The sequence below is a fragment of the Myotis brandtii genome, unplaced genomic scaffold (genome assembly GCF_000412655.1).
Source record: "Myotis brandtii unplaced genomic scaffold, ASM41265v1 scaffold45, whole genome shotgun sequence".
In the NCBI taxonomy this organism is placed as follows: Eukaryota; Metazoa; Chordata; class Mammalia; order Chiroptera; family Vespertilionidae; genus Myotis; species Myotis brandtii.
The window spans coordinates 1015394-1035973 of record NW_005367209.1 but is presented as its reverse complement, the minus strand read 5'-3'; the positions used below and the strand labels follow the sequence as shown (position 1 = coordinate 1035973).

At 42.7% G+C, this 20580-nt stretch overlaps 1 protein-coding gene across 2 annotated transcripts in view; it reads left to right on the top strand.

The window, feature by feature from the left end:
* The window catches only part of SLX4IP (SLX4 interacting protein), a 189585-nt gene that overhangs the window by 96429 nt on the left and 72576 nt on the right, over positions 1–20580 (top strand). Inside the window, exons 1-2 of one of the 2 annotated variants that reach the window (XM_014546469.1) lie at positions 10250–10255; positions 17800–17889. In XM_014546469.1, the coding sequence (XP_014401955.1) occupies positions 10250–10255; positions 17800–17889 (96 nt within the window). Of the gene's footprint in view, positions 1–10249; positions 10256–17799; positions 17890–20580 lie in introns of those variants that run through there. The other variant, XM_014546468.1, reaches the window with a different exon arrangement.

The following is a 20580-nucleotide window of genomic DNA, read 5'->3' as shown; positions in this document are numbered from 1 at the left end:
TTTGATTCCTGTGGTTTCCTCCAAGATTTTTATGGTTCCCTGTCTTACATTTAAATCCTTTATCCATTTTGAGTTTATTTTTGTGTATGATTTGGTACAGCCTAAGTGCCCATCAGAAGACAGATGGATTAAAAACTGTGGTATATCTACACAATGGAATACTACGTTGCTATAAAAAAGAAGGAACTCTTACCATTTGTAACAGCATGGATGGAACTGGAGAGCATTATGCTAAGAGAAATAAGCCAGTCGGAGAAAGATAAATACCACATGATCTCACTCATTTGTGGAATATAGTGAACAACATAAACTAATGAACAAAAATAGATCCAGAGACAGAGAAGCATCGAACTGACTGTCAAACGTCAGAGGGAAGGCAGCGGGGGTGGTGGTGTAAGAGATCAACCAAAGGACTTGTATGCATGCATATAAGCATTACCAGTGGACACAGACACCAGGGGGATGAAGGCATGTGCTGGGGGGTGGGAATGGCCAGGGAGAGGTAAATGCGGGGATGGGGGGGGGGAGGATAATTTTGTAATAGCTACATATGGGCTGGGGGCGGGGTTACTTGAAATATCAGGGCAACCACTCTGTAGGGTATATGATTGTCTAACTACTGTGCTGTGCACCTGAAACTATTACAGAATAATATTGAATATGAACTATAATTGAAAAAAAAGGTGGAAAATTGTATGTTATGTTTTTCATCACAATAGTAAAAAATTAAAAATATACATATCTAAAAAAAAGAATGCTTTATAGAGTGGGTATAGTCTGCCAGTAGGCCAGGTGGTGAATCATGGAATGAAATTGTTTCTGTTACCAAATGGAATCTTTAACCCCAAGAAAAAGGCCCTCATTGATATCGTCTGGCAAGGTCAAGGCCAAGAGGACCCTTTTTGTGTTGGGAGGATGTGCAGCAGCCCCAGTTATCTCCTCTGGCTGGGCATTTTGTAGTATTTCTTTAACTCTGGACCATTTGCTCCTCTTGCTCTTGCTCTTGCTCTTACTCCTCCTGGTGACTGGCCTTCGATTCCTGCAAATTCTCCAGTACCTGAGAAGTCAGCTGCCTTCATGTAGCAATTTCTAGAGCAGGGTTTCTCCACTTGGGTACTAACGACAGTACTGGCCAGATGAGTCTTTGTTTTGGGCTACCCTGTGCATTGTACAATGTTTAGCAGCTTTCCTGGACTCTGTCCCACTAGATGCCAGTCTTGACAACTCTAAATGTTTCCAGACATTGCATATTGGGGTGGACGGGGCGGGGATGGGGGGGGGGGAGGGAAAGATGGGGTGATTTTGCTTCAGAACCACAGTTCTAGATTATGGATGATATATTTCTTTTCCTTTAGCTTTATTACACGAGGTAAACTGCACTGTCACACTTCATCAATGTGGCACATGGTGTATTTTAGCCTGAAGATTCCTTAATTTGAGGAATTCAGAGTGGGGAATAGGTTTCCTATTGAGGCCTAATGCCGGAGGCATAGTTCATTGGGAGGTACATACCAGAAATAATTTAATTTAGCTCCTTATTTCTCACCAAGAAAAATATTTAGTTACCCTATTTGTTAAATTGGGAACAGGCATCATAAAACTTTATTTCATAGGAATAACTAACTCTAAACTTCATACTTATAGTATTAAAAGAGAGATGATGAAGGAAGGATAGAAGCAGGCCAGTGGTAGATGTGTAAAGATGAGGAAAAAATAGAATCTGATTTGGAAAGAAGAAAAATGAATTGGAGAAGAATAGAAAAGAGATTGAGGAGGAAAGAGGCTAGGTGATTTTAAAAGTTTTAAAAATCGTTACCTGCTACTCATCTCGTAGAGTTCTCATTTCAAAATGTACCACTTGTTACCTACCATGTTTTCAAGAGATGAGTGGATTTATCAGCATTTATAGATCTCCAGTTGCTCTTAGTAATCCTTCAGAAAATTATTGGAGAAGGGGGAATAGTTAGTTGCTGGTCTAAGGGAAGATCATTATATTTTGGTTTGTGGGAGAAAAATAACTAGCAAAATATCACCACAAGGGTGAGTGGAATCAAGCAGATGCCAGGATCTGCCTCCCTATCTCTAATTTGTAAGAGTATGTGTAGTCTCTAAATTGAAACAGTTTGAAAGTGATCTAGTTTTCTACAGTGGTTCTCACCCCAGCCAGCATATTACATTCAGGTAGGGAGCTTTAAAAATGTACTGATGTCCAGGCCCCATCCCAGGGTCTGACTTCATTGGCTCGGGGTAGAATTTGGATGTAGGCTTTCAGAATTCTCCAGGTAATTCTAATAGGCCTCCTGGTGGCCAAACTTATTTCTAGGCCATTGCTTCTCAAAATTCTGTCTCCAAACTAGGAGCGTCGCCATCACCTGGGATTCTGTTAGAAATGTACACTCTTAGCCCCACCTCCAGCCTGTGAAATGAACTCTGTGGGTAACGCTCTGCAGTCTGTGTTTGTAAATGCTCTCCTGGTGAATCTGATGCACGCTCAAGGTTGAGAAACATTATTTCAGGCAGTGGGTAGTGGCGCTTAAAGACACTGAATCCTGAGAATCAAGGGTACATCATAGGGGATGTAGGAAATATTACTTTAAAGTTAATGATACTGTCTTCGGGGTTCATTTGCCTCAGGAGACTCTTCACTGATCCAAGGAGGAATGCCTGCCAGCTGTAACTTTCCACTGAGAGCCGTCATGAGGCCTAATTGCTAATGTGTAGGTAGCAGCTGATACGGAGGTGTCCCTCCCACTCGGTCCACCTAAGCTTTCAACCTCACTCACAATATTCTTAATTAATAATCTTCAGCTTCTGAAGCCATTTCGTCAGTGGTCTCCTGTCCCAGCACGTTTCCCCTTTGAGCAGCCCTTAAAGAGGGTGTTATTCCCAGCATTCAATTAGAAAAGGAAAGTAGAGGTGGCTCTGAACAAGTCCTGTGACCCATTAGCTACCTCCCTGTATTCCTCTTTGTAGTTCCCTAGAAGTGGGTCAGGGGAAGAAACACTGGGCGCTCACCAGCAGACCTCACCTGTGTTTGTCTAACATTCTTCTATCCCACTTGGCATTTCAATTTCCTGCCTTAGGCATGAATTGGTTAAAACTCCCTTTGAACTCCTGCTCATTTTGTAGAAACTTGATGAAGCAGTGATGAAAGTAGTTACAGGTTTGTTTCCTGAGCTTGGAGAAGCCCAGCAGAGTGGCAAGGGAAGTTCAGCACCAAGCTTTAAGTTTCATTCTCTGCCAAAGCCAAGGGATTAGGAGTGATTACAGTGGCTGCAATAATAATTTCAGGAATTCTCCTTGAATTTTGTGTTCTGATTTGATAAAGCAGGGTTGCGGTGAAAGGGGTGAAAGGTGAAGGGAAACTTAAACTTCGTAATCCTCTAATTGGCAGTAACAGTTTTTATTGCTTCATTTTCTATTTACAAGGAAAACACCTTTAAATAAAACAGTTCTATTGGATCAGCAGCGTCCATGGTAAAGTTCATAGAAATTTCCCAGGTTAGTCCCTATCATCCCTCACATGCAGTCCAGAGGAGGCTTCTGGAATTCCCTGAGGGAGGGGAATCCCCTTGCATCACCGCCACTTCCTGTTATGGGGTTCCCAATGTTGTTTGCTCTTTTGGTTTTAATTTCTCATCGAAATAATAGAACCAGGATTTCTGAAGCAGACTCACTTTAAGGAAGTATCTATGCCAGTGATGGCGAACCTTTTGAGCTCGGCGTGCCAGCATTTTGAAAAACCCTAACTTAACTCTGGTGCCGTGTCACATATAGAAATTTGTTGATATTTGCAGCCATAGTAAAACAAAGATTTATATTTTTGATATTTATTTTATATATTTAAATGCCATTTAACAAAGAAAAATCAACCAAAAAAATGAGTTCGCATGTCACCTCTGACACGCGTGTCATAGGTTCGCCATCACTGATCTATGCTATTTGCTATGGTAGCCACTAGCAACATGTAGCTATTTAAATTAATAAAAAATTGCTAATAAACAATTTAAATTAATTAGAATGAAACAAAATTCAAAATTCACATAGCCTCACTTCAGGTGCTCAGTAGCCAGAGGAGGCTTGTGGCTAAGGTATTGGACAGCACGCAGATATAGAACATTTCCTTCACCATAGAAAGTTAGCGGACAGCACTGGTCAGTTTTGCCACCCTCATTAGTGGGCTTACCAGGACTGTGTCATTATTTGTTAACTACTCCCAATTTATCAGTTATCTGCTATCTGTTAACTACCACTGAACTCTAATTTTTTCTTTGAATGTAGTCCTAACAACATCTCTGTGGGAGCAGGCATGATTACTCCCATTGTACTGACATGGGAGGATTGAGAAACTCCTCCCAAGCCATATGGCCAGTAAAAGCAGCAGGGTTTGGGCACACATCTGCCTGATTCTAAAGCCCATGCTTTATATGTTAAATTATCTCTTAGAAGACAAGTTCTCTGATTCTTGAGGTCAGTAAGCCCAGGTTTTTGGGTGGTGCACTTTAAAACTAAAACCAATAACCAAGTGTCTTCATTAATGCAGCTAAGTCAGTAGCAGGTTCTTTCTGTGGTTTTTATCACTCCTCACAACTAGACCAGTGTTTTGTGGTAACACTCCAATATTGACGTGATTGTCCATTTTCACATGTTTCATGTCAGTACAGTTTGATCATCTGGGTTGAGTGGTGAGCACACTACCTCCCATGGCAGATCACATCCCAGTTGGAAAGCCTGTCAAGTAGTACACACAGGGCTTTCTTGAACAGAGTCAGGATGATAAACATGGCCAAGGATGGAGAGGGGGCTGGCACTTTCCTGGGCTGGGCCTCTTTGAGGGTTTGGTAACTGTGAGCCCTGCAGAAGTGGAAACTTTTCATGTCTAATAGACCCCAAGAAGTCTTCCTTCTGGTTGTGTTTTGGTTTGCAGCCATGTATGTCGATTCCATTTGCCCTCCAATTCCATTGGCCTATCAAAGCACTACCCTCACCCAATTTAGAAGAGCACACATAGCCCCTTTATCAACAGTAATTACATAATATTAATGCGCCAGGAAGAAATAAATGACAACTAGATTGAACAGAGTGCCTGTCACAGCTTTACCTGGCAAGTTTTCTTTGGTATATTTGAAAGTAGATGAGAGGATTCCAAATAACAGTTACTGATGTGGGGGATTCCTTAAATGATTTTACATTTAAACAGATTTCTTTCAGTTACACAGAATCCCCAATGTATTCATCAAAGACTCTTGGGTTCTCCCCCACCTCCCACTCCACCCACCCCTAGGAGGTAGGAAAATTGTGCTACCTGTCTTTTATCCCCCTTCTTCTTTTAAGAAATCGCCCTTCAAGTCTGACCAGCCTTTTGAATAATCCATGAATTCTAAGCACTGATCACTAGGGGAATGTTTAGTTTTTCTTTTTCATTGTGATTCATTTATAATTTTTCATAAATTTCTTTAACTTAGATGTTGTACTGCTTTTCTTTTGTTCTTGACATAGAAGCATATCAAGATTCTCAGGGATATAAAAGAATATTTTCTTACAATTCAAACCCACAGTCCAGAGTTTCTTGATAAGAGATGCTGGATGAAATTGTGAGTGGAATTTGTGGGGACTGACATCCCTCTTGTTAACCAAATTCCATTTTCAGATTTCTAAATGGTCCAAATTGTCCTGAACATGCTGCCGACTGCTCTGAATGTTGCTAACTGAATGTTGCTTGTTTTTCTAGCCACTTACGACCCTCTCAGCACAAGTTCTCTAAGTACACCATAAATGAAAAGCAGGTTATCTTTTCATTACATGTTCTCTGTTGCAGGAATATCTGATGAGAGTTCATGTTTTCACCTTGTAATCTGGTGTGATTTCAAACCATCTGTTCTTCTAAGAAGCAGTGTGTGGTCAGAGTAAAACTGTGCAAAAGAATTACGAGGCATTTATTAGCTCTTAGTAGGAATAGGTGGGAACCTTTGCCCCATGTGTGTGTAAATCTTATAGAACTGACAATTCAGAGTTCACTTAAAATGCCTTAGAATTTGAGACAAATTGTACCTTTAGAGAAAAAAAAAACCAACAGCAACCTGTATGTATTTCTTGAGCCCTTTGAATGGCTGGCACTGTGCTGAAACCATGTGTGTGCATCTTCTCATTAATCCTCCAAACAACTCCATAGGTGTTTTCATTGTTTTACATCACAGGGACTTACATTTTACAATTTTACTTTGCTCCAGCGACTTGGAGCCCTGAGCGCAGGGCAGGGGTTTGAAATCAGTGTGTCCTGCCCCCAAGCCACAGTGCTCTTCATTGCTGCACATGCTCTGTACATCCACAGGCGCGTCTCCTGAGCATCAGTGTCTTGCAGGTTAATTTGAAAGAATGGTGCCTCAGAAATCATTAGGGAAAGTATCTGAAAAAAATGAAGCCACTTCTTACTTTCAAAGGGCGGGAATGAGGGCCTGGTCCTAACTACACCCTGATGCAGGGTTGGGTTTTGTCAGCCTCAAATTCTACCCAAAGTTCCAGTGGCATGTGTTCAGTTTTCATCCCTTCATAAAACCACTTAGGTTGTCTTTGCTTTATTTCCAGCAGCATTTAGCTTCCCTTCCCAAATCTTGTACATAAGAAAGACTCTGAGCCACATTATGAGCACTCTAGGCAAAACAAAACAAAACAAAACAAAACAAAACAAAACAAAAGAAATTTTTGCCCTGGCCCGTGTGACTCAGTTGTTTGGAATGTCGTGCCATACACCAGAAGGTGGCAGGTTTGATTCCCAGTCAGGCCACATACCTAGGTTGGGGTTCAATTTCCAGTCAGGACACATGTATGGGTTGCATGTTTGATCCCTGGTTGGGGCACCTATGGGAGGCAACCAGTCAGTGGTTCTATTTTTCTCCCCCCCGCCCCTTCCCTCCCTTCCTCCCTTCCTCCCTCCCTCTAAAAATCAGTTGTTTTTTAAAAAAGCATATCCTCGGGTGAGGAAAAAAAACAAAACACTTGTAGTAGGAAACCAGAGACCATTTACTGAAGGACATTAGTCTCTTACTCTATTTGTCCTCCTTTTAGGAGTTGTCATCAAACCCATTAGCTCTGCTTTTCTGTTATCTTTCTCATTCCTTTGTGATTTGCTCCTTACCCATGTAGAATCTTTTCCCAACTATAGCAATAAATCTGTTAAGAAAAACTAACAAGGGCCTAGAAAAGTATACATCCCTGACCTGTAGTCAAGTCTTACACCAGGCACCCAACAGGAGAGAGACACTCCCTTGTGATTCCTTTTTGTTCAGACAAGTCACACCCGCCCCTTGCATCCCTTTCAACCAGAAAAGCTTGAGCTCAAAGAGATAGTCATCTATTTGCAACCAAGGAAGCCCCACACGTTTCCTCTAATAGATCTGAGTTTACATTGTCATCCAGGTTTTGCCGCTTGTTCCATCTGATGGGAAGGTGGAGAAATAACCATTTGGTTAGGAGCAGTGGACATTGTTACCCATTTTCTGGGGTGACAGCATTCTGTACGTAGGTGAGGCAACCTTATTTGTAAACCATGGGCTTGAATCTGCAGTGTTTCTTGTTCTGAGGACAGGGTGCAGGTGAGGGAGTGGTAATCCCTCCCAGAGAGAGGCCAGGCAGACACTTAAGTCATTTCGTCGTTGTACTGTTTTATTGAGGTCCCCCGACCTGGCACTAGGGTGGGGGTCACGGCATGAGGTCTCCCGGCCTGGAGCTGGGGCAGGGGTGTAGCCTGAGGTCTCCTGTCAAGCCCTGCCAGGCTGGGGCCATGGCCTGAGGTCCCCCGTCAAGCCCTGCCAGATGGGGAGCACGGCCTGAGGTCCCTCATCAAGCCCCATGGGGTGGGGGGCACAGCCTGAGGTCCCTTGCCCCGGCCAGGCTCCATGCAGCCTCAGGTCCCTGCTGTTCGGTCGTGACATTATGGCATCCTGGCTAATGTGCCTATTCCTCTATTTCAGTGATGGCGAACCTTTTGAGCTCGGTGTGTCAGCTTTTTGAAAAACCCTAACTTAACTCTGGTGCCGTGTCACATATAGAAATTTTTTGATATTTGCAACCATAGTAAAACAAAGACTTATATTTTTGATATTTATTTTATATATTTAAATGCCATTTAACAAAGAAAAATCAACCAAAAAAATGAGTTCATAATGTCATAGGTTCGCCATCACTGGCTTATACCATGATTTTTAGCCATGTGACTGGCATTTGCTGTCATTGGCTGCCAAGTCTAAATCATGCCGCAGAAGTCAGCACAGCAGGAAATGTGCCCTCCTGTTCTCTATTCCAAACGATGGCGGATTTTACTACTGTGCTTGGGTGGCCCATAGTGAACCAAAAGAAGACAGTACAAGGGCCTAGACTCCGTGTGGCTCTTTTATAACCTTTATAGGAGGGCAAACCTGTGGACAAAGAGAATCCAAGCAAATGGTTGCAAACCAAAGCACAACCAGGATCTTAAGAGGAAGGCAGATGGACGGAGAACTAGCTGTGTTCATTCTTTTTATACAGAGGGAAACTGACACCCCAAGAAGGGAAGTGGTGCACCCCTCCTAAACCGGGGAGTGGTCAGAAGAGATTTGCAGTCTTGAACTTTCTGTGCCAGGCCAGTCTCCTATATGTCATCAGGGGGCTTTCTCTGGCTGCCATGATCTCGGTTTAAGGCTGTGTCTGATTCTGTTACTAAGACTAAAGAGTGTTCCTTGTACCTGGCCTGACAAGCATTGCCAGGTTGACAAGGCACCACACCAAACAAAAGCCAGCCCTGATCACCAGGGATCTTCTAGAGCAACGGTTGCTAAGCGGTGGACCGCGGACCACTGGTGGTCCATGAGGTCCGAAAGATTGGCGACCGTGTTCTAGAGAAAAAGAGAGCTCTTCAGTCTCCCAGTGTTTCCAGAACACTGGGTGGGCATCGTCTATGCCTCTCTGGGTTGTCATAAGAATGAATTGTAATAAGGTACCGAAAAAGCTTGACACACAGTATCTGGTACACAAGTGCTCAATGAATCTTAAGTCTTGTTATTGCCAACTTGTTCACCCTTAGCAAGTTTTTGGGAGTAGATATAATGTATTCCAATAGAATGACTCTTTATTCTTCCATCCCCTGACCCGTCAGCTGGTTTATTGTATATGCCATTCTAAAGGTATGCTGGTCTGTGTTTTTTGTTCGTTTGTTTGTTTGTTTTTCTTGAATATAAACTGCAAGCTTGGACTTCTTGGGCAAGTAGTTTAATGAGGAAAGGCCAAAGGGGTTAAATTGGCGAAATATTTGCATTGACTTTTCCTCAGCTTTAACTCTCTGAGTAGTATTAATGTTAAGAGACCTCTCTTCCTACCCTACCCCATGCCACCTTCCACATGGTATTGCTGTGGTCTCTTCTGCATTTTTTCCCCCTCTTCTTTCTCATCTGTCTTCTCCCTGACCACTTATCCTGCCCCAGTGTCTCTGTGGTGGGGCTCTTGCCGCTGCACTGCTCTCTTATTCCAACAGGATACCCCACAGTGGCAGGTTCAGCACCTGAAGTCTCTGTGCCTCCCTTCAAGCATGCAGTCAAGTTGCCCAGTTAAGGAAGCTGAGGGACCCTGTTCAGAATCCTTGGTTCAGTCACCTGGTGCTAATGGGCAAGCATGGCTGCCATCGCTCCCCCTGCAGCGGTTCTCAACCTGTGGGTCGCGACCCCTGAAAATACATCCTGCATATCAGATATTTACATTACGATTCACAACAGTAGCAAAATTACAGTTATGAAGTAGCAACGAAAATAATTTTATGGTTGGGGGTCACCACAACATGAGGAACTGTATTAAAGGGTCGAGGCATTAGGAAGGTTGAGAACCACTGCACTTAGAGGGAAGAGGGGCTAGTTCCCAAGTACAGCCTTAAGAGTGCCCCCACCATGGAATCTGGAAGGGAATCTTGAGTCTCCTTCCACAGAGGATATATTTCTTCAGAGTAAAGCATGGCAATAGGTGTAGAGTCTAACATCTGGATTTGATTCCTGGGTCTGTCCTTTACTGCCTGTGTAATATTGGATGAGTCCTTGCCGTCTCTGATTCCACTGTGAGTGGTAGTTGTGCTCCTTCACAGGCTAGTGGCCAGGATTACATGGAATACTATAGGTAAAGCTTAGCACAAGCCTGGAACACAGGTGCTCTGTTAACGGCACTAAATTTTCTTTAAAGACCATGTGGCTTTGTAATTTCATGCTATAACACACATGCAACTTGTTTTGCTATGAAAGTATTTCATGTTCTTCCTAAAGCTTTTTAGTAAATTTGATGCTCCAGGAAGATAATTGCCATGCTTTTTCATGAAGCCGTTCAACAGAAGTATCTTTCTAGATTTAGTATCAAGAATGATTGAGTTATTCTCAGCACCAGGTCATTCTCATCTTATGGACTCCAGCTGGCCTTTCATTTTTTACATTTGTAACTAGCAAACTCAGAGCCAAATGTTGCAGAGGCTTAGGTCTATGGTGGGAATTTTGTGCAAACCTATCACTGGCTTAATTTTGGTTTTACCCTGTTTTATTTGTTCTTATTTCCTTCCTTTTTAATCTTTGCCTTTTTAATCCAAACTGCCTTAAATCCTTAGAACAGGTGTGTGTAAAATGCTAGTGACAATTGCAACAGACCCATAGGGATGAGCTGCCTGTGGACAACCTCATGGGCATGGCTGAAACTACTCACTTGCCTTGGGTGTCAGCCTTGCTTTTCCTCCTTTCACACCCAGCCACATCCTCTTGATTCTGTCTTCTGAGAATCCCTCATATCTGCCCTTTCCTCTTCACCTCAGGATCACCTTCCATTGACTTGTTTGGACTCTTGTGGTGACTTTAAACCTGTATGGCTGGCTCCAGTGACTTCATCCCATTAGGCCATGCTCCACACTCCTACCTGAGAGCGCGCTCCAGCCCACAAGTCTTATCAGCCCCCTTGGCCTATCCAGGGCTCCTTATGGTCTGAACGTTCCCACCTGGTTGGCTTCCTCTGTTGCTCTGCTTCTGCATGATCAAACTCTTCTGTGCCCAGAGCACCCCAAGCCATCCGGACCTCTTTTCCTATGTGGGTGCTGTTTGTTGTTCTTCTTCCACCGTTTGCCCTCTTCCTCAGGGTTTAGCTGAGACATCAGGCCCTCTTCCCTGGCTTCCCTCAGGCACCATTGCCACTCGGCTACCTCTGGCCCTTGGGTGTGTGCTGTGATCACACTTCCTACAATGCTCTGTTGTTGCTCCCCTCCCTCCCTCGGGGTCTGGCCATGTCCCCCTATGAAGGTCCATGGAGAATGAATGAATGAGAGATTGTGGGAAACCTTCCATATATCTCAGAGTTCTGAACCTGCTTTCGTGATGTCTACATGTTAGCATTTTACTTCTATTTTACACTTAATGTAAAATCAGAAGACAAGTCCACCTCTGAAGACTTGGAAATAGTTCAAGTTAAGTCGCAGCTTTGAAATTTTTAGGGAAGAGGTAGGAAAAATCACCAACATGCTTGGTTGGCTGTGGGTTTAGGATGAGGTAATCCTAGGATCCTTGTATTCTTTTTTTTTCAAAATATGGAAAATGACTGGTTGTCACTGGTGATGACATAGTTGTCGCCACTCCAGAATGAGGAGGGAGGAAGTTGTTCTGGGACATATCAGTGTCCTGGGCTGAATCAGAGTGGCCTGGTCACTAGAATGAGTTCAGAGCCCTCGGTTTGCAGATAAGGCTATGGTTTGCCTAAAATTCAGAGCTCATTTGTCCTGTCATTTTCTTCCTTCCTTTCATTTTCATTACATTTTTTAAAATCCTTACCCAAGGGTATTTTTTTTTCATTGATTTTTTTAGAAAGTGAGACTGAGAGAGAGAGAGAGAGAGACATCAATGTGAGAGAGAGACACATTGATTGGTTGCTTTCTGCACATGCCCTGACCTGAGTGGGGAACTAACCTGCAACCCAGGTAACTGCCCGTGACCTGAAGTTAACCCCTAGAGTGCCGGGGAGCGCAATCTCGCTCCTCCTGTCTTTTGCCAAAAGTGCCGGGAGCGCTATCAAAGCTTCAAAATGGCGTCCAGTTCTAAGTCTGCTTTTATTAGTGATGATGATATTGCTAAATATGTCAATGTAGTAAAGGTTTCCTTAAGTTTTTGAATATGTAACTTCATTTACTTGTGATTCATAATTTTTTTCCTAAACTGCTGTAAAATCAGCAAAAATGCCTTGGCAATTTTAGCATAGTTCCTAGGATATTGGTTGGCACTCAGAGGGTTAAACCCAAGACCCTTGGGTGGGCTGGCTGATGCTCTAACCATTGAGATCACTGGCCAGGGCCTTTCCATTAAATATTAAGCACTTAGTCTGAGTCTGTACTGTGCTAATCTCTGGAATGTGGATTGACTGAGGTGTGGACCTCGTCTTTACTAAGGAGGAAACAGTCTAGTAGGGGAAGCCCCTACAGGGACCAGCCATTAAATGGGGAAATAAGTGAGCATATGAAGCATACGCCTGATCCAGAGGAGGGCGGGACAGGCCATTCAGAAAAGTTCCCCAGAGTTGCCCACACTCTTGCTAGGGCTCAAGGCTGCATAGGAATTCACTAAGCACAGGAGCACTGAGGTGCTTTGGAAGCCAAGGGCAAAAAAGCAGGTACCCAAGAGCAGTGAGGGATAGTGGGAGACAGTGGGAGATGGGGCCTCATTAGAGGCTGTGTGTTATGCTCACCGCCCCAGAAGGAGCCCACGGCTCGCATTATATGTTTGAGATTGCTCTTGTAGGCGCATGGAGAGTTGCCCCTTCCAGATACCAAAAGAAGCCTTAGTATTCCAAGTGGGAGATGATGCAGAAAAAGAGAGGAGGGGTGTGTTTAGCTCTTTAAGAAGTAAAATCTGGGAGACTTGGTGAGTGTGGAGGGTTAGGGAAAGGGAGGAGTTAGGGTTGATACTCAGGTTTTTGGCCGAAACTTCTGGGTGGAGGGGGCTAGAAGCTGGACCAGACCCTGGTCTGTTTACTCACAACCCAGGGCCTGGGAGGTGCAGCTCTTTTGGGTGGCCTTTGTCCTGTTAAAGAGCAGCTCTGGCCTGAGAAAGAAAGATGTGATGTCTAGCGTGTTGCTTCCTCCCCCCCCCCCTCCAAGAAGAGAGCTCTAGAGTTTATCTGCTGAGAGTAGAAATAACCTCCTAATTAAGGAGGAGGAGAGGCTGTGCTCCTGGCAGCAGTGAGAGGCTTCTTTTTTTTTTCTTCCCCAACTTCTGTTTACTCCTGGGAGAAAAGCAGCAGCAAAGCTCTGAGAGCAGGAACTTTAGAAAGGCAAAATACCTCTGATTAGTGTGGGAGTTGGAGAGAGCTTGCTGGGGAACTCAGAACTGGCTGCAGAGGGAGAGCCTGCTGTGGGGGAGGGGCTGCATGCCTGCCCCGTGCCTGAGTCTGGCAGAAATCCTGGGAAAGTTTGAGCACCAGAGTAAGACGATGATTTATTTTAAAAAAATTAAAGAGACATTCTAATCAGTCTGTTTATGATCAAACTTACACTAAGTTATTTGGGATCAAAGTGGCAAAATGATGAGAAAATACCAAATTGGACCTTGCTATTTAATTCTTTAGAAAGTTACTATTACATAGTATCAGTCGCGATTGTTGAAGCATCATGGTATTTTTTTTTACTATTTTAAAAATTATTTTTGCTAATGAAGAAGGGGAAGCAAAGAGGAGTCAGGGTAGAACACCCGCTGCAATGTGTTACATTACATTTTGCATCCACTAGCAATGTCTGAGGCACACCTCACTGCTTCGGAAGGGCTCTCATTCTGCAACCCATGGAGCCTCAGCAGGCCTGTGGTAGAATTCACAGGGTCCATGAACTTGGGTGGGAAAGAAAGTTAACACCTTTATTTTGACCAAGTTCTAATAAATGTATTTTTTATTATGAGTGAGGTATTCAGAACATAATAGTATTAGCAATATTTGTCACCATTAGAAATCAAATCTCTTTTCATATTGTATTATAGTTGTGGCACATATCCTATATAATAAAAGTCTATTATCTTAAGTGTCCGGTCGTCCGTTCAATCAATAAAAGCATAATATGCTAATGATATGCTGAGGCCGCCCAACCGCTTGCTATGACGTGCACTGACCACCAGGGGGCAGATGCTCCGACTGGTAGGTTAGCTTGCTGCTGGAGTTCGGCCAATTGGGACTGAGCGAGATGGGCTGGACACTCCCTGGAGCCCTCCCGCAGTCCCTCCCCAGCTGGCCAATCTCCCGCATCCCTCCCCAGCCTTAATCGTGCACTGGTGGGGTCCCTTGGCCTGGCCTGCGCCCTCCCGCAATCCAGGGCCGTTCAGGAGATGTCCAAGAGCTGGTTTTGGCCTGATCCTGCTCAACACAGGAGCTGCCCCCTGGCGGTCAGTGCGCTCCCACAGGGGGAGTGCCGCTCAGCCAGAAGCTGGGCTCATGGCTGGCGAGCACAGTGGCAGTGGCGGGAGCTTCTCCTGCCTCTGTGGCAGGTGGACATCCCCTGAGGGGTCCTGGACTGCGAGAGGGCTAGAGGGTGCAGGCCCTGCTAAGGCTCCCCCCACCCAAGTGCACTAATTTTGTGCACCAGGCCTCTAGTCTGAATATATAGCTTATGTTTATCACTACTTTGGATTTATAGTAGTTATATCCACCACTAGCTGACAAGAGCCAATGCCTTAAACAAGTACATACATTACTATATCACAATTTTTATCAGCTTCAGAGCTTGCCAAAGAGGTCCATGGCATATGAGAGGTTAATAACCCCTGGCTAAGATCATGTAGTTGTGGCAAAAGACCTCCACCTGGTGGCAGCATACTCCTTAAAGGTTAAATGTATAATCATTGTTGTGAAGGAATTTTTTAAAATAACAGTATATTTGAGTATGGTTTTCAAACAGTTTTGACCACAGGCCACAATAAGAAATGGGCTTTACATCATAACTCAGTACACTCCTAAAACAATACTCCACTTTACCATGTGACCCACTGATATTTCTTAATCCCATTTCAAGATTCTCTTTCACTAAAATAAAATGCCTGTTGCAACACACTAAACTGCAGTGCAGTAAGTCACACTGTACCGTTTGACATTAGGGGAGATCAACTTTCATCATACCTCATGATTTATTACCCAGTGAACTTCACTTTGGTTTCCCCAAAATACCCACACATTTTCTGGGACATAATACTTACATTTTAAATAACTGTTAACAAATATGAACATAGTTTTCCTCAGCATTTAAAAGCATTGTTTATTGATGTATTATTTCTAGACAAGGAAAGGAACTGATCTTAGGCACATATGCTATCAAGATATTTAACATTCCCATCACCACATGAAGTTCTCTTGTGCCCGTTCTCAGTCAGTTTCTACCTAGGCAGTTACTCTGTTTTGGGGTTGTTGTTTTTAAAAAAAAAAATGTATTTTATCATGTGTTTGTGTATATTTTATGGCAATCATTGTTCTGATTGCTTTGACCATAGACTTAGTTTTGCTATTCTAGAACTTTATATAAATGGAAGCCTACAATATATATTTTAGCCTGGCTTCTTTTGCTTAACATTATTTTTTAGAGATTAGTCCATGTTGAGTGTATCAGTAGTCTAGTTGAATGAATATATCCACTGAATAAATATACGCCTGTAGATAGACTTGGGCTATTATGAATAACACTTCTGTGAGCATTTTCTTCCAAGTCTTTTTGTGCACACATGTTTTATCTCTCTTGGTGAATACATAGGATGGAATTGCTGGCTGTCAGTCAATAAATGTATGTTTATAGGAAACTGACCAACTATTTTTCAGAGTTGTTGGCCAGTTTACATTTCCAATAGCAATGTGTGAGAGTTTGGGTTGCTCCACATCATTACCAAGTTTTGGTGTGTCAATCTTTTTAATTGTAGTCATTCTCAGAGGTATATAGTTGTATCTCTTGGTGGTTTTAATTTGCATTTGTCTAATGACTGATGTTGAACACTTTTTTCATGTATTTATTAGCCATTTGTTTTTCTTATTTGTGAAGTGTCTGTTAAAGTTGAGATTGTTTGTGGGGTTTGTTTGGATTTGTAGGAGTTCTTTACATATTTTGTTTGCCCATCTTTTAAAAATTTTAAATATATTTTTATTGATTTTAGAGAGGGAGAGAAAGAAACATTGATTGGCTTTCTCTTGCCCCTCAATACCCCTACTGGGCATTGAGCCTGCAAACCCGGGCATGTGCCCTGACCAGGAATCGAACCAGCAACCTCTCAGTGCATGGGAGGACACTCAACCAACTGAGCCACAGGGGTCAGGGCATGGATGCCCATCTTTTATGTCAGATATGTGTATTAATGAGTATTTTTTTCCCAGTCTATAACACATGTATTCCTTTTGTTAGTGGTATCTTTTGATGGCCAAAAGTTTTAAAATTTGACAAGTCCAATTGAACCATTTTGTTTTCTATATTTAGTGCTTTCTGGGTCAGGGTCCTGTCTAAGAAATCTTTTCTTACCCCAAAGTCAGGAAGATAGTTTGGTTTTTATGTTTGGGTCTATGATCCATCTCAAATTAATTATTGTGTATGGTATGAGGTAGGTCTCATTTTATTTTTTTCCATATTTATAGTTGGTATTCTCACACCATTAGTTGAAAATACTTTCTTTTCACCTATTGCACAGAATTTAAAATAAAAACAAACAAAACCTGTTAGCCAAAGAAGTACAAAAGTGTTTTTTCTTATGGGCCACAAACAGACCCTCTGGGCCTCTTAGACTACCCTCTACCTATAGTCTTGGTCTTCTATTCCTTTCTAAGGTAGGTCTTCCACAGTTATCCTGAGACTCTCAGAAGTTATTCATAAGGTTGAGGATTTCTAAGGCTACAGCTCTTTACAGAGTCTGTAGCTATGTCACAGAGCTGCTAGCCATGTGTGGCTGTCTAAAGTAAAACCAAATAAAAATTAAAAATTTAGCTTCTGGATCACAATCGCTAGATTTCAAGTGTTCAGTATCCGTATGGCTATTGGCTACCCTGTTAACCAGTGCAGATACAGTATTTCCATTCTTTTCACAAGTGCCACACAGCACTAGCCTATCTATAATGATAAAAGCATAATATGCTAATTAGACCAGATGTCCTTCCAGACGACCTTCCACACGAAGCCAGGGCTGTGAGGGAAGCCCAGGTCCCAGGTGCCAGAGGGAAGCCGCCTGCCCCAGGGGAAGAAAGGCCTACTCTTGCATGAATTTCATGCATTGGGCCTCTAGTAGAATAAGAAAGAAGACAGGCCTTGTATACAGTTTGTAGGGTGTGAATGAAACTTCCATTCGTGCTTCTATTTCTATTCCAAGATGCATTGTCCCTGCCAATCCTTTTTTCTGCCTAAAAATACAGGAGCTTACATATTTGTCCTCTCCTAGCTAGAAGAAAGAATTCTGCTGGCTGTCCACAGAATCATTCTTCCCTGGAGCCCACCTAATTCTGACCTATTTTACTTCTCCAGTGTTTGAACGTCTTCCAATTGCCTCTGGATGCCTGGGCATCCCCCTCAAGGCATAGCCCAGAGATAAATATGTTGTCTTTTCTATCCTGATTTAAAATGACATTTCTCCTTAGCATTTCTACCTTAAATACTAAGCTTGCAAAGAGTAATAGGTTATGACTGATAGCCCTGCCTGCTATGAACATTTCTGTCTAGTAGTGGACTTCATTGCTATTTCATGAGCAGCCACATAGGAATTTGTGTAGTTTCCTCTCATGGTTTGCTGGGTGTGAGCTGAGTCTGCCTTCGCTATCTTTCAGTGCGGGGATTTTGCTGTCCTGGTGGATCTTCACATCTCACCGCAAGGATCAAACAAAGACACCAGCTGGTTTTCTGAACAGAACAAAGAGGTACCACAAGACTTTTCACTATCTAAATACAAGTAGCCATTGCTAGGAGAAATATTAGCCCTCTTAATCTTTCATTTTAATTGGTGGACAAGAATATTGAGTGAGATTTTATCCTTGAAAAATAGGTGTTATCTTCCCAATGGCAGACATATGCTTGCTTTTTTATTTTCCTTCAGACAATGACAGGTTCATACATTTCATATGTTACTCTGTCATTTAAACCAGAAAATTCCTACCTCTTTGTTTTGAGGGCAGAGGTACTCAGTATTACAAGAAGAAGTTAAAGTGACTATTCCAGGTAAGCAGGGATTTTAATCTGATTGGTTGTGCAGGATGGACCGAGCACCTGGAGCAGGTGTGGTAGCTCACACAAGGCTGATCTTTCACACCTGTGTGAAGTCCCAGTCTTGTGCACTTTTATCTTCCACTATCCTTTTATTAGCATGAGCCTGTGACAACAAGTGCAGAGATGTTTAACAACGTTCCTTCTCTCACCACACTCAGTCGCTAAGGGATGGTGAGGCAGTACAGTGAATAGCTGTTTGACTGGGAGCATGATATCTGACCTCCCTGGCCTCGGCCTCCTCATCTGCAATGAAAGGGTTCCACAGAGCTATCTGAGTCACTCCTGGCTCTGTATCTGCTCCCCACCCAAGTGCTGCCTTGGAAGAGGGTCAGAAGGTGCATCAACTCTCATCCCATGCTGTGCTTCCTTCTTCACATCCCTGCTTATTGAGCACAGACAGCGAAGCAATCAATGGCCTTTAAGTAACTTTCAAAATATTAAACACTTTGTGTGTCTATGGTATTCATTTGTCACAAAGCTTCTTAGAGCTAAAAATAAAACTAAGTTTTATTAAAAGATGGTGCCTAGAGAAGACACTAGTGCTAATCACACACACACACACACACACACACACACACACACACCCCTTTACTGTGATAACTTTTCAGTCAGCTTTTGGAGATCACTAGGAAAAAAAAAATCTCCCTAAAAAATCATTTTCAATCAAAAGGTAATAAAATTATTAGGGGACTTTGCTTTCATAATTTCATAATATGTAGTGGTCTGAAACTGGGAGAAGGAAGGCACAAGATCCTGTATGATGGGATTTACCCTTCAGGTAAATAACTGTGTGATTTGTTCTCATCAAGACTTAATATTTAGTAGGCCAGCATCTCCTACTACAGCTCACCTTCATATAATTCCAAGCTTTGGCTTACCAACATACATCCCCATGATTCAATTCAAAACAGTTCATTCCCCAAAGTGACTGAGGGGACCTCCCCCAAAAGGCTTCTGACTTGACTTACATTAACAGCACTTTAGAATCCATATTTTCCTCTATAATTCTCCCAACTTTACCACCTTAGCCTTAGAGATTTCTGTTGATATTCATTCAGTTTTGCCAAGAGTCAGTTTATTTGGAAGGCTTTAAAATAAAGCTGTGGGTATATGAATCACCTCCTAGCCAAAGCGTGAGGCTAGATTTTTCCAGGGTGCCACACACAGCTGTGCCACTCCACCTAGTACCTACATCTGAGCAGCAGGGCATGACTTAGCAAAGATGCTCAGTGCACGATCGGACCTGCAGACCTCGCTGCAGTGGCAGCTGCAAGAGGGCGAGTCATGCCAAAAAGCTGGGCTTTGCTCCCAAAGCGAAGTTCCTTTAAATTTCTTTAATATATGTCCACTAACATTAAAAATTGCTCTTGGATAACTGTGTGTGTGTGTGTGTGTGTGTGTGTGTGTGTGTGTGTGTGTGTGTGTGTAGGGGAGAGAGAGAGAGAGAGAGAGAGAGAGAGAGAGACAGACAGACAGACAGACAGACATGGAGGAATGAGGGTGGTAGGGAGAAAGGCTAGTCAAGAAAAGTACTATATGGCTTCATCCTATGTTCAGTGTCTCAGTGCTTTCATTTTTTCATCATTAGATCATCTATCTCATGCTTGAGATTTCATGAGCAATCAATTTGATTGCATTTTAATAGCCACTTTATATAGTAAAAGTCTTAAAAATTTGCAGTTCCTTTTCAGAAAAAGGAGCTAATTACATGTATTAAACATATGTTTATTTAGAGTCCAGCACAAGTAGTCTGTGTACCCAAACAATTGAACTCAAACTGTTCTATGTGCAAACTTAAAAAAGCAAACATGAGCCCCTGTTAGCCTAGAGATTCTGTATGTATCTCTCTTGCTCATTGATTTTAACTTGGTCTTCTCATCTGCCCCTCCAGTTTCACTGGGAATTTGTCTTCTCTTGCACTGCTCTGGTTCTGAAGAGAATGCTTTGCTAAGTGTGGTGTGGTCTGTTACTAGGGTATCTTGACTACATTGCACGTGGTCTACCTTCCATTTGTCAAACCTGACTCATCGAAGGAAAGCCCCGTAACTATAGGGAGAAAGTTTGTGTGTATGGCCTTTGCTTTATTTTTGTCATGCTATTTTTAGTTCTAGCCTTATAGGGCATTTATGGCCAAATTTTAACAATTCTTATTTCCATGTATGTCTTTGACATATTTTCAGGCTCAGTCATCGTTGAACCCTGCATGTGAAGCAAAATTCTTTAATTGTTAAAACAACAGTATGAGGCAAGGCAGCCTTTCTGTTGTGTGAACAATGCCAAGTCACTCAACTGTAAACGGATATTTCTGTATTCCACAAGGCACTGCATCTTTGGGCTGCAAAATG